Source organism: Hyla sarda, chromosome 7 (assembly GCF_029499605.1).
Source record: "Hyla sarda isolate aHylSar1 chromosome 7, aHylSar1.hap1, whole genome shotgun sequence".
In the NCBI taxonomy this organism is placed as follows: domain Eukaryota; kingdom Metazoa; phylum Chordata; class Amphibia; order Anura; family Hylidae; genus Hyla; species Hyla sarda.
This window is the reverse complement of record NC_079195.1, coordinates 29,063,569-29,075,657: the sequence shown is the minus strand read 5'-3', so window position 1 is coordinate 29,075,657 and position 12,089 is coordinate 29,063,569. Positions and strand designations below refer to the sequence as shown.

The window sequence follows — 12,089 nt, the reverse complement described above, 5'->3', positions numbered from 1 at the left end:
AGATGCTCTACCTGGCCAGTAGTTGCTCTTGCAAGCTTAGAATTAAACACGTATTTCTAAAGGTAACCTAGGTAGGTTATACTGTTGTGTTCTAGGGCTAAGTAGCGTGTAACCGACAGACCCTAGTAGCCATCCTTATTGGTAGAGAGCCACGGGCAAGCCAATATACCCTTCAGGTGACTCATCGTGGCAAAAGAAAAAAATGTGGTGAGATTTCAGAAATGTCTAAACAGCTTGAGATTAAAGGTTATAGAAAGCTGTATATAAATGTCTAGTTAGCATCATAAATGTTATAGAGAGCTATAATAAATGTGGAGCTAGAAACTAAAGGTTAGATAGCTTCATCACTGTCTAGATAGCTTCAAAATGTCTAGCTAGCTTCAAAATGTCTAGATAGATTCCTATTGTTTAGTCAAGATACTAGTAGGAGTATCCAGAGAATGTGAATGTGTTTAATGTTTACTTAGGTTTTGTCAGGATGTATAAAAAATTATATATATAATCCTGTTCTAGTCCTAGTTCCTCTGCCTTAGGGGACAGGCGTCAGGGTCGACTTGTTTTAAGTAAGGGTGTTTGTGGTGTCCTGTTACCGTATTGTATATGTTACCTTTATAGAGGTCCCCATAGTCAGAGTCCCTAGGACGTTGGGGTCCCTCTTCTGTGGTTGTCCCCTTGTCGCCCCTCAGTTGGTCTATGACTGTATGGAAGTTATTTTCAATATAAGTATATAAAAATGTATATATTTAATTGCCTACCTGTTCAAGCGTAGCAGGACCTGTGGGTCATGTGATTAGGTTAGAACTCTATGGTTTTGCTACAGGACCTTTGGAGGTTCCCGTGACATGTTCACCCACAATGCACTGTAACGGTGAGTGACAGTTGTTATGGACCAATCCAAAACGGCCAGCCCCTGCCCATATAAGGGACCCGCGCCATCTTGATCCCTCTCTTGGGTTGCTGACTCTGGAAGAGGTAGGACCTCCGCAGCTTACAAGACGATTTACTAGGCTAAAGCCTTGCGGCCTAGGCCTCTAACATAGCGGATAGACTAAGCAATTCCCCGCTACTCACCGCAAGATCAATGGACCTAAACGCACCCCTAAATCCAGCGGATCTCTGCTATACAATCCTTAAGTAGCTAAATTGAGCTTATCTGATCCCAACCAACTGTCAATCGCTGCTCAAGCTATATGCATAGAGACTCTGTTATCTGGACTGTTACTATTGCTACATCTACAGAAATTCTAAAGTAAAAGTTCCTGCAAGTTTTCAGTTAACAGTGGTTGTGGACAATCCTTTATTTCTGCATCACCTATTGCTCTTGGGAAGGGTGGCAATAGGCCTATCAAGAATACAGCATTTAACCCTCACCCTGGTGTCATGAGTGACAAGGGTTAACAGCACCCAGCACTCTGAACAGCAACACCCTAACTACCCTACACCCCCACAAGGCTTTATCCCAATTCCGCCACCACACTATTTTGGGAAAATTGGATGATACTGCCATTACAGCACTGACGGGGGTTGTCACCCAGCCTAGTTGTGCCTTGTTAAATCTCCAGCAGGACTAAACCTTTATCGTCTAGCACAGTGATCTCCAAGGGGTCACTATATACATTACTTATCTTGTACTGATCCTGAGTTATATCCTGTATTATACTCCAGAGCTGTACTCATTATTCTGCTGGTGGAGTCACTGTGTACATACATTACATTACTTATCCTGTACTGATCCTGAGTTATATCCTGTATTATACTCCAGAGCTGCACTCACTATTCTGCTGGTGGGGTCACTGTGTACATACATTATATTCAGACTTGATATGTAGCATTTACCTAAGAAAAAAATATAAAACCAGTCAGAGCGATTGTGTTCTCTCTATATATTTTTTTTATATATAGTTTTATATATATTTATACCAGAAATCAGTGTTATTTCATTCATTGTCGTGACCCCCATTATCCGAGCACCCCATTCACAGGGGCAGAGACATGAACAAGGTGGGGGAGAGACAGGAAGGGGTTAACACTTTTATATAGGAACAAAAAAAAATTACAATTGGGGGGAGAGGGGCGGCATTGGGCCATCGTGTCTGTGGGGTATCAGCCATCTTTTGTTGGCGTTTCTTGTACCGAGCCGTCATTCTTTCGGTACTTTAGTCTCTGTGATTAGAGCGAAGCTGAATCCCGAAAAAAAAAAAAATTTAGTGGGAGGAGCCTATTTGGCCAGAAAAGGGAATCGGTAGCAGCCTCTCAGGGACCCTAATGTAAAAACATCACATGAGACGGTTACAAACACGGAATGGAGGAGAGGAGGCGGCGAGTTTTCCCCTGAGAAATGATGACGTAAATGTAAAATATGGGGGAGGGGAGGCATCCGGAATGACAGATATTGTGGACGTAATACACAACCCAGCCTGCATCAGGGTGGGTGGCGCTCTTCAAGAGACAGCCAGGCTGTGACACACACTCCAGAGAGAGAGAGGAGAAGTTGGTGGGACATGTCCCAGGCTGAGTGTCTTATGTGTTGCACTCGTCGCTTAGAGTGTCAGAGAAGTAGCACTAGAGTGCAGTCAGAAGTGGCGCGCACCGCACAAGTTGTGTCGGGATGTGGCATACACACCAGACGATGGTGGGGATGACACATAAGCGAGAAGTAACACGGATGCACGGCTGTCTAAAAAAAATAAAGAGATGAATCTCAACGCTTCTCCTCTTCCGGGTCGTGCTTCTCCGAGACGGCTGATTTCTGTGCCGTGACCAGACCGCGAGACTGCAGCGACTAAAGGGAGAGGAAACAGAAAGGAATCAAATCAATCACCTTCCTGTACCAGTGCACCCCCAACCAATGTGCCTCCAGCTGTTCAAAACTACAACTCCCAGCATGCCCGGACAGCCAACGGCTATCTCTGTATACTGCTATCTCTATCATCAGTAGAAACAGTAGTTATACAATTCACCCTTCAGCTCTATCTGTATACTGCTGCTGCTATCTTTATATGATCAGGATATCCAGTTGTTATACACTTCCCCTACCAGCTTATCCCTGTAGATTGGAGTTCAGTACCGGAGTTCATCTATAACTGGATAACCAGATGCAGTGATCAAACTCTGCATCCCCCGCCAAAGGAAACGTAGGCAGCATTAGTAATTGACTGGAATTGCATCCAGTATAGAGCAGAACTCCATGCCTGCCACATTAGCTAAAATAGGTAAGCAGAAGGCACACATTATTCTCTAATAATAGCCTAGGCTAAAACATTTCCCTGGAGTTCTTCTTAAATAAACATTTTTTATATCTGTATTGCAGTGTTTCCGCACCAATGTGCCTCCAGCTGTTGCTGAAGGCTGTCTGGGCATGCTGGGAATTATAGTTTTGTAACAACTGTAGGCACATTAGTTGGAAAACCCTGATATAGGTAAAAAAAAATTAAAAACAATTCTGGAGTGCTTCCTCTAGCCACAGCATATGGAAGAAGTGTATGATTGCTGGGGGTCTGATTGTCCAGCCCCCCACTGATCACGGGTCCCCCATTTGGTGTGACGGTCACATGTGTGCAGTACTAAGGACTTGTTGGAACTGGTTCCGGGGCTCCCAGCTACTGTCTGGAATAATGTGGCTTCAAAGCGCTTACCAATGGACATAAGTACTTGTCATGGATGGCCATTAAGGGAGGACTATCCCTGTGCAGAACCCGGTACTGCCCCCGGTGCCCCTATGTGGAGGAAACATCTTTGCACGTGTTTTGGCAGTGCCCCTTTGTGCAGGGTCTGTTGGACGCCCTGGAACATGAACTCAGAGACTCAGTACCCAGGATCTGCCTATCGTACCATTCAGTGTTTTACGGTCTGTTCCCTGGGACCCGCGACGTGGAGGCCATCCAGGAGGCCTGGCACCTTATGAACTGTTTTAAGGACGCTGTGTGGCTTGCCAGGAACCGCCTTTTGATCAACAGGGAGACCATGTCCGTCCGGGACTGCTGCAGGTTCATCCAGAGCCTGCTGAAAGACTATTCTATCTTGGACAGCCCACCCATCGATGAAGAAGGAGTGAAGACCCCTCTCCTTCCCCCATGTCCCCCTGAAGATATAGCCCAGTAGTTTTTGGCCCTGTGATCCACCCTCTCCCTACCCCCACATAGTCGCCCATCCCGCATCCCATAGCCTACCCCCCTACCCCGATCCCAGATTGTACTGTTTTGTTTTCTCGATTTCTTGTGCTTTTCTCTTACAGGACTGAGCGGAGTGTTAGCGTAGCATGTGGTACGGTGTATAGCTTAGGGAACCTGTTCTGTGCATTGTACTCTCATGCTTTGTGTGATCGTAATTTATTGTATGACTTGTAATGACTGAACGATCAGTAAAGCTCTTTCAATAACTGCTCTATTCACTAAGGGACGGACATTAATAGCCAAGTATGGAGTACAGACCCCCGGTCTCATGATTAATGGGGGGCCCCATGGTCTGACTCCCAGAAAATGTGCATTTATCCCTTATAGAGATGAACAAATTTACAGTGATTCGATTCGTCACGAACCTCGCGGCTCAGCGGTTGCTGACTTTAGCCTGCATAAATTAGTTCGGCTTTCAGGGGCTCTGGTCGGCTGGAGAGTCTTCTAGGACTTTATCCACCTTTTCCAGCCCACCGGAGCACCTGAGAGCTGAACTAATTTATGCAGGATAAAGTCAGGAACCGCTGAGCCGCGAGGTTCGTGATGAATCGAATCACTGTAAATTCGCTCATCTCTAATCCCTTATACTCTAAATCAGTAGTCTGCAACCTACGGACCTGCAGATGTTGCATAACTACAACTCCCAGCATGCCCAGACAGCCGTTGGCTGTCCGGGCATGCTGGGAGTTGTAGTTTTGCAACATCTGGAGGTCCGCAGGTTGAAGACCACTGCTCTAAATAGTGGATGAATGTTGTTCATGCTCTGACCACATTTAGTGCCTCCATTCACCATCAGCAAGCTGAGATCTTGCAAACGGTGGAGAATTGAAGTGTATGAGAATGTTGCAGAATGTCCACCAATCTACTCACCTCCATTGGGTTCACAGTTATGGTCATGGCGGAGTCCTCCCAGAACGGGTCCCGTTGGTTGCCCGCCTCCATCTCTGCCCCCTCGAAACCCCTCTGCCTCACGTTGTGTATCCTGGAGAGCCCCAGAGTGACGATCAGGGCCAAGAATCCGATGCACACCACGATGATGACCATGGCCACCCCCGGAAAGGCTGCGAGGGAAAAAAAAGGAGAGGTTGTTGTAGGTAACATGCTCATGATGGATGAGGAGCAGGCGAGCAATTCACCGCCACCTACCTGAGCTGTGGTTGGCGCCGACCAGTGCATGGCCGGATAACTCTGCAGGTGCCTGGTGTACATTGTGGATAAACTGCTGAGCGGATAGGAGGTGACTGGGCGAGACGGCGTGAATCCCGTGTAACATGTCAACCTGCAGAAAGAGATCACAGAAGGTGACTAGGTGCAATACTCCTCATCACCAGAAGGTGGTGCTGCCCCAATATGAATATTCTGTACAGCAGTGATTTCCAGCTGTTGCAAAACTACAACTCCCAGCATGCCCTGACAGGTGTACAGTACAGAACAACAGACAATGGTTGGGGCCAGTTTTGCATTGGGGTCCCTGGTGCATTTCATAGCCAACTATCGACCCGTCTTAAATCTCCCCTTTATCTGGAACGCTTGGTCTACTCCCGCCTTATCCGCTATCTCTCCGAGAACTCTCTCCTTGACCCCTTACAGTCTGGTTTCCGCTCCCTTCACTCCACAGAAACGGCCCTAACCAAAGTCACTAACGATCTTCTGACGGCCAAATCAAATGGCAATTTCTCTTTACTGATTCTCTTGGACCTGTCTGCGGCTTTTGACACTGTGGATCACCAACTCCTCCTCAGTAGTCTCCGCTCCCTCGGTCTCAAGGACTCTGCTCTCGCCTGGTTTTCCTCCTATCTCTCTGGCCGCTCCTTTAGCGTCTCGTTTTCTGGCTCTACTTCTTCTCCTCTTCCCCTTGCTGTCGGGGTTCCCCAGGGATCAGTCCTGGTTCCTCTACTCTTTTCACTCTACACATCCCCCATTGGAAAAACAATCAGTAGATTTGGTTTCCAGTACCACCTCTACGCTGATGACACCCAACTCTATACCTCCTCCGCTGCTAACATCACCCCTGCACTCCTACAGAATACCAGTGACTGTCTCTCTGCTATCTCTGACATCACCCCTGCACTCCTACAGAATACCAGTGACTGTCTCTCTGCTATCTCTGACATCACCCCTGCACTCCTACACAATACCAGTGACTATCTCTCTGCCGTCTCAGACATCATGTCCTCTTTATATCTGAAACAAAATCTTTCGAAAACAGAACTTCTTGTCTTTTCTCCATCAACTGATCCTGTACCTAACCCTGACATTTCCATCTTGGTATGTGGCACTACCATAACTCCCGGGCAGCAGGCTCGCTGTCTTGGAGTTATACTTGACTCTGATCTGTCTTTCACTCCCCATATTCAGTCTCTTTCACGTTCTTGTTACCTGCATCTCAAAAACATTTCAAGAATCCGCCTGTTTCTCACTACTGAAACTGCTAAAACTCTCATTATTGCTTTGATTCACTCCTGCCTCGACTACTGTAACTCTTTACTAATAGGCCTTCCTTGCTCCAAACTCTCTCCCCTCCAGTCCATCCTTAATGCCGCAGCCAGACTCATCTTCCTCTCCAGCCGCTACACCGACGCCTCCTCCCTGTGCCAGTCACTACACTGGTTACCAATTCAGTCCAGAATACAGTACAAAATCCTCAGTCTCACACACAAAGCTCTCCACAATGCTGCACCTCCCTACATCTCCTCTCTCATCTCCGTCTACCATCCTACACGTTCTCTCCGATCTGCTAATGATCTCACACTAACATCTTCTATAATCCAAACTTCTCACTCCCCTCTCCAAGACTTCACTCGTGCTGCACCGGTTCTCTGGAATGCTATCCCTCAATCCCTCAGACTCAACAACAACATCCATAGTTTCAAACATGGCCTAAAAAACACATCTCTTCAGACAGGCCTATAACATTCTCTAATTGGCCTCAACATATCCTCAACATATCCCCAACATATCCCCAACACATCCCCCCAACATATCCCCAACATATCCCCAACATATCCCCAACATATCCCCAACATATCCTCAACATATCCCCAACATATCCTCAACATATCCCCACACCTCTTGTTTGAATAGTTATTGTGTAATACCCTGTTTCCCCAAAAATACACCCTACCCTGAAAATAAGCCCCCCATCCTCCACACTCCTGCAGCCCCCCCCCCCCATAAATAAATAAGCCCTACCCTGAAAATAAGCCCTAGTGTGTTTTTTGTGACTAAAATTAATATAAGACCCGGTCTTATTTTCGGAGAAACACGGTATTATGTGTGATACTTGTCTTTGTTTGTACCCCATAATTGTAAGCGCTGTGGAATCTGTAGGCGCTATATAAATAAATAAGATAAAATTGATGCAATCAGTGCAATACTCCTCATCACCAGAAGGTGGTGCTGTCCCAATATGAATATGCTGTACAGACCTGATCTCCAGCTGTTGCAAAACTACAACTCCCAGGCATGCTGGGAGTTGTAGTTTTTCACCAGCTGGAGAACCTCAGGTTGGCATTGACTGCTGTACAGTACAGGAGAACAGATAGCAGGTGGGGCCAATTTTGCATTGTGGCCCCTGGTGCATTGCAATGATGTTAAAGGTGCAATACTCATCACCAGAAGGTGGTGCTGTCCCAATATGAATATGCTGTACAGCAGTAATCTCCAGCCTTCGGCTTTTAGGGCATGCTGAGAGTTGTAGTTTTGCAACAGCTGGATAACCACTGGTTGGCATTGACTGTTGTACAGGACAGGAAAACAGTTGGGGCCAATTTTGCATTGTGGCCCCTGGTGCACATTGTATAATGTTGCAGTCCTGACCAGACAGACGTATCAGCCCCTTAGTGTAGTAAACAATCTAAAACAGCAGGAGGCGCCATCTCCTACATGTTATTGTACGGTGCAGCACAGCATGAACACCTCTGCACCTGGTGCCGCTCCACCTGCGCCTGTATAAATCTCCTTGTAATGCCGGAGGATATATTACATGTAATCGGCTACGGTTCTCGGCCTTTTGGCTAAGATCAAGTGTAGTATCTGTTCTTATCAGTTTCATGCCGGTGGCAGGTGACGCCGGTGTGGAGCTGGTGGGGATGGCGGATGCATGGAGGGTGCAGGTGTACCGGGGTGTTCCGGGGCTGGTTCTGAGGAATCAGCTCGATGGCTGCCCCGATGTGACCTGTTCCCTCTGGGTCTCGCCATGAGGCTGAGAGGGTCTAGAGCCGAGGTACTTTAGTGCCTCGGGGAGTGGTGAACCCGAGATGCCGAAACTCACTGGGAGTACTGGCTCACTGAGTTGAAGCACGGGCACCATAATCTCTTCACCTTGTGGCACTCACCTCTTGATTCCCGGCCTTCTGGCTAGGATCAGAGAAATTTTTATAGATCCGGCCGGATGTCCGGGCAGTATATCTGCACATTCACTTGTTTATTTATTTTTGTCTCACTGTGTCACTTTTTACGTGTTGTGTGTCCACAGGATTGTTAGGATGCGGTAGCCCTTCTGGGTGTCCCTCCTGGCGGTCTAGGGGAGGTGTGTGTGGCCATTAGGTTCCGCACCTCCCTGCAAACACCCCGGGTACTCCTGCTCTGGCAGGGTACCTACCGTTATCGGCTCTGCGGGCAGATACCTTGGCTAACGCCAAGGGGGATGCTGGGAGCATTTGTGGTCCCTTAGTAGCTTCGGCGAAAAGGGACATCGAACCTGGAACCTTGCAGGTACCTTTTGGTCCGGAGGTGAAGGGTAGGTTTGTTGGGGGGCCTCTCTCCTATCGGAGAAGGGCTTGCGATAGACCGCATCCTTTGTGCACGTTTTTTTAGTGTAACACGTTTGCACTTTTTCTTGCACTTTGGGTGATTCGAGAGCACGTTCCTCGGCACTTAAAAAAAAAAAACTGAAAAAAAAACCTGGTGCCGTTTCAACTTCGCCTGAATAAATCTCCTTGTAATACCGGAGGATATATTACATGTAATAGGCTACGGTACAATATAATACCGCAGTACAATGCGAGAAAGTGTTACAGGTATCTACGTGAGAAATGTAATGGACACCTACATTAATATAATGCAAAACCGCAAAAGACACTCTTGGAGTCTGTCCTAGTCCGCAATCCCTGCTGCTTTTAAAGCTGTTTTACTACAGGCAAGTTATAGACACGTTTTTTTTTTTAATAACTGTGTGATCAAACCCTTAACCATGCTTTACACTGCAGCACTGCTACATCAGGGTACATCTATCCTGCTACAGCATGTTGGGGGTTACAGTTTCACAACAGCTGGAGGGAGACAAAAACTATGCAAGAGCGGACGTATCCAGTGTTTATAGCTATAAAGACATAAGCATCAGATTGTATATATGAGCGGTATTATAGTAGTTATATTCTTGTATATAGGAGGCAGTATTATAGTAGTTATATTCTTGTATATAGGAGCAGTATTATAGTAGATATATTCTTGTATATAGGAGCAGTATTATAGTAGTTATATTCTTGTATATAGGAGGCAGTATTATAGTAGTTATATTCTTGTATATAGGAGCAGTATTATAGTAGTTATATTCTTGTATATAGGAGGCAGTATTATAGTAGTTATATTCTTGTATATATGGGAAGTATTATAGTAGTTATATTCTTGTATATAGGAGCAGTATTATAGTAGTTATATTCTTGTATATAGGAGCAGTATTATAGTAGTTATATTCTTGTATATAGGAGGCAGTATTATAGCAGTTATATTCTTGTATGTAGGAGGCAGTATTATAGTAGTTATATTTTTATATATAGGAGCAGTATTATAGTAGTTATATTCTTGTATATAGGAGCAGTATTATAGTAGTTATATTCTTGTATATAGGAGCAGTATTATAGTAGTTATATTCTTGTGTATAGGAGCAGTATTATAGTAGTTATATTCTTGTATATAAGAGCAGAATTATAGTAGTTATATACTTGTATATAGGAGCAGTATTATAGTAGTTATATTCTTGTATATAGGGGACAGTATTATAGTAGTTATATTCTTGTATATAGGAGCTGTATTATAATAGTTATATTCTTGTATATAGGAGCAGTATTATAGTAGTTATATTCTTGTATATAGGAGCAGTATTATAGCAGTTATATTCTTGTATATAGGAGCAGTATTATAGTAGTTATATTCTTGTATATATGGGCAGTATTATAGTAGTTATATTCTTGTATATAGGAGGCAGTATTATAGTAGTTATATTCTTGTATATAGGAGCAGTATTATAGTAGTTATATTCTTGTATATAGGAGCAGTATAATAGTAGGTATATTCTTGCATATAGGAGGCAGTATTATAGTAGTTATATTCTTGTATATAGGAGCAGTATTATAGTAGTTATATTCTTGTATATAGGAACAGTATTATAGTAGATATATTCATGTACATAGGAGCAGTATTATAGTAGTTATATTCTTGTATATATGGGCAGTATAATAGTAGTTATATTCTTGTATATAGGAGCAGTATTATAGTAGTTATATTCTTGTACATAGGGGCATTATTATAGTAGTTATATTCTTGTATATATGGGCAGTATTCTATAAGTTACATTCTTGTATTTCAGGTTCAGTATAATAGACTATTCTTGCATTACTTTGCTGTAACTTTGTACATACCTCAGTGTATAGCGGGTTGCTTACATATCTCTCATTCATCTCACTGCAGGACAAATGGAATTTCCGTGAGTATAATGAGGCCCGGGGCCCTGTGCGGTAGCTGACACTACGGAGGATGTCCTCGTACACCGCTACATTCTGTACACCTAGATGAGACAAACAGCTCAGGGCTTCCATGCTACAGTTCTGGGAGTTCTCATCCGATATTAGGAAGCCCCATTACCTGTAATACGCAGACTCCGGGAGCTGTTCTCGGTCTCAAGCCCACGCTGCCAGGCAGAAGAGACATCTAGGGACAGGCTCTCGTATTCAGGATTCAGCTCCATGCCCACCACTCCGATCTCACACCTCTCCAGGGCGCACTCTATGCCATCAGGGGACTGCACATCTACATACACAGAGGCAGAGGATGGAGAAATAGGAGCAAATTTAGACTTCATGGTCATGAATGACAGGAATGGCAGTGGGTATACCAGTGTTTCCCAACCAGGTTGCCTCCAGCTGTTGCAAAACTACAACTCCCAGCATGCCCGGACAGCCTTTGGCTGTCCGGTCATGCTGGGAGTTGTAGTTTTGCAACAGCTGGAGGCACCCTGGTTGGGAAACACTGGTGTATGCTCATCCAACACTCCATTTATTTTTATTGGACTTCCGAATATTTCCGAATATAGTCCTCAGCAATGTTCGTAAGTCCTGCAGCTGACGCTCCATTTACTAGGTCGGACCCCCAGCGATCAACTAGTTATCATCTCATATCCCTAACTTTTAATCTTGGGATAACTCATTTAAAGGGGTACTCTGGAGGAAAAAGAATGTTTTCAAATCAACTGGTGACAGAAAGTTATACAATTTTGTAAATTACTTCTATTTAAAAATCTTAACCCTTCCAGTACTTATCAGCTGCTGTATTCTCCAGAGGAAGTTGTGTAGTTCTTTCTAGTCTGACCACAGTCAATGTCAGGAACTATTCAGAGCAGGAGCAAATCTCCATAGCAAACCTATCCTCCTTAGGACAGTTCTTGAGAGAGGTATCAGCAGAGAGCACTGTGGACAGACTGGAAAGAACTACACAACTTCCTCTGGAGCATACAGGAGCTGATCAGTAGTGGAATGATTAAGATTTTTAAATAGATGTAATTTACAAAGTTGTATAACTTTCTCCCACCAGTTGATTTGAAAACATAAGAGTACCCCTTTAGGGTATGTTCACACTGCGGAATGCCAGCGGAATTCCGCGAGTAAAAGTCCGCACAGTGAACATTACCATCAAGGTGAA

General features: G+C 44.8%; 1 protein-coding gene and 1 pseudogene across 3 annotated transcripts in view; one reads left to right on the top strand and one right to left on the bottom strand.

The window, feature by feature from the left end:
- Nucleotides 1-1,866: 1,866 nt before the first annotated feature.
- CLSTN3 (calsyntenin 3) overlaps nt 1,867-12,089 on the bottom strand; it is a 141,398-nt gene continuing 131,175 nt past the window's right edge. For all 3 annotated transcript variants that reach the window (XM_056529207.1, XM_056529206.1, XM_056529205.1), the window contains 5 exons: nt 11,037-11,201; nt 10,814-10,959; nt 5,319-5,451; nt 5,043-5,233; nt 1,867-2,782 (listed from right to left, as the gene is read on the bottom strand). In XM_056529207.1, the coding sequence (XP_056385182.1) occupies nt 2,702-2,782; nt 5,043-5,233; nt 5,319-5,451; nt 10,814-10,959; nt 11,037-11,201 (716 nt within the window). In that variant the 3' untranslated portion in view covers nt 1,867-2,701. The remainder of the gene's footprint in view (nt 2,783-5,042; nt 5,234-5,318; nt 5,452-10,813; nt 10,960-11,036; nt 11,202-12,089) is intronic.
- Nucleotides 8,169-8,259, top strand: LOC130283606 (U2 spliceosomal RNA; annotated as a pseudogene).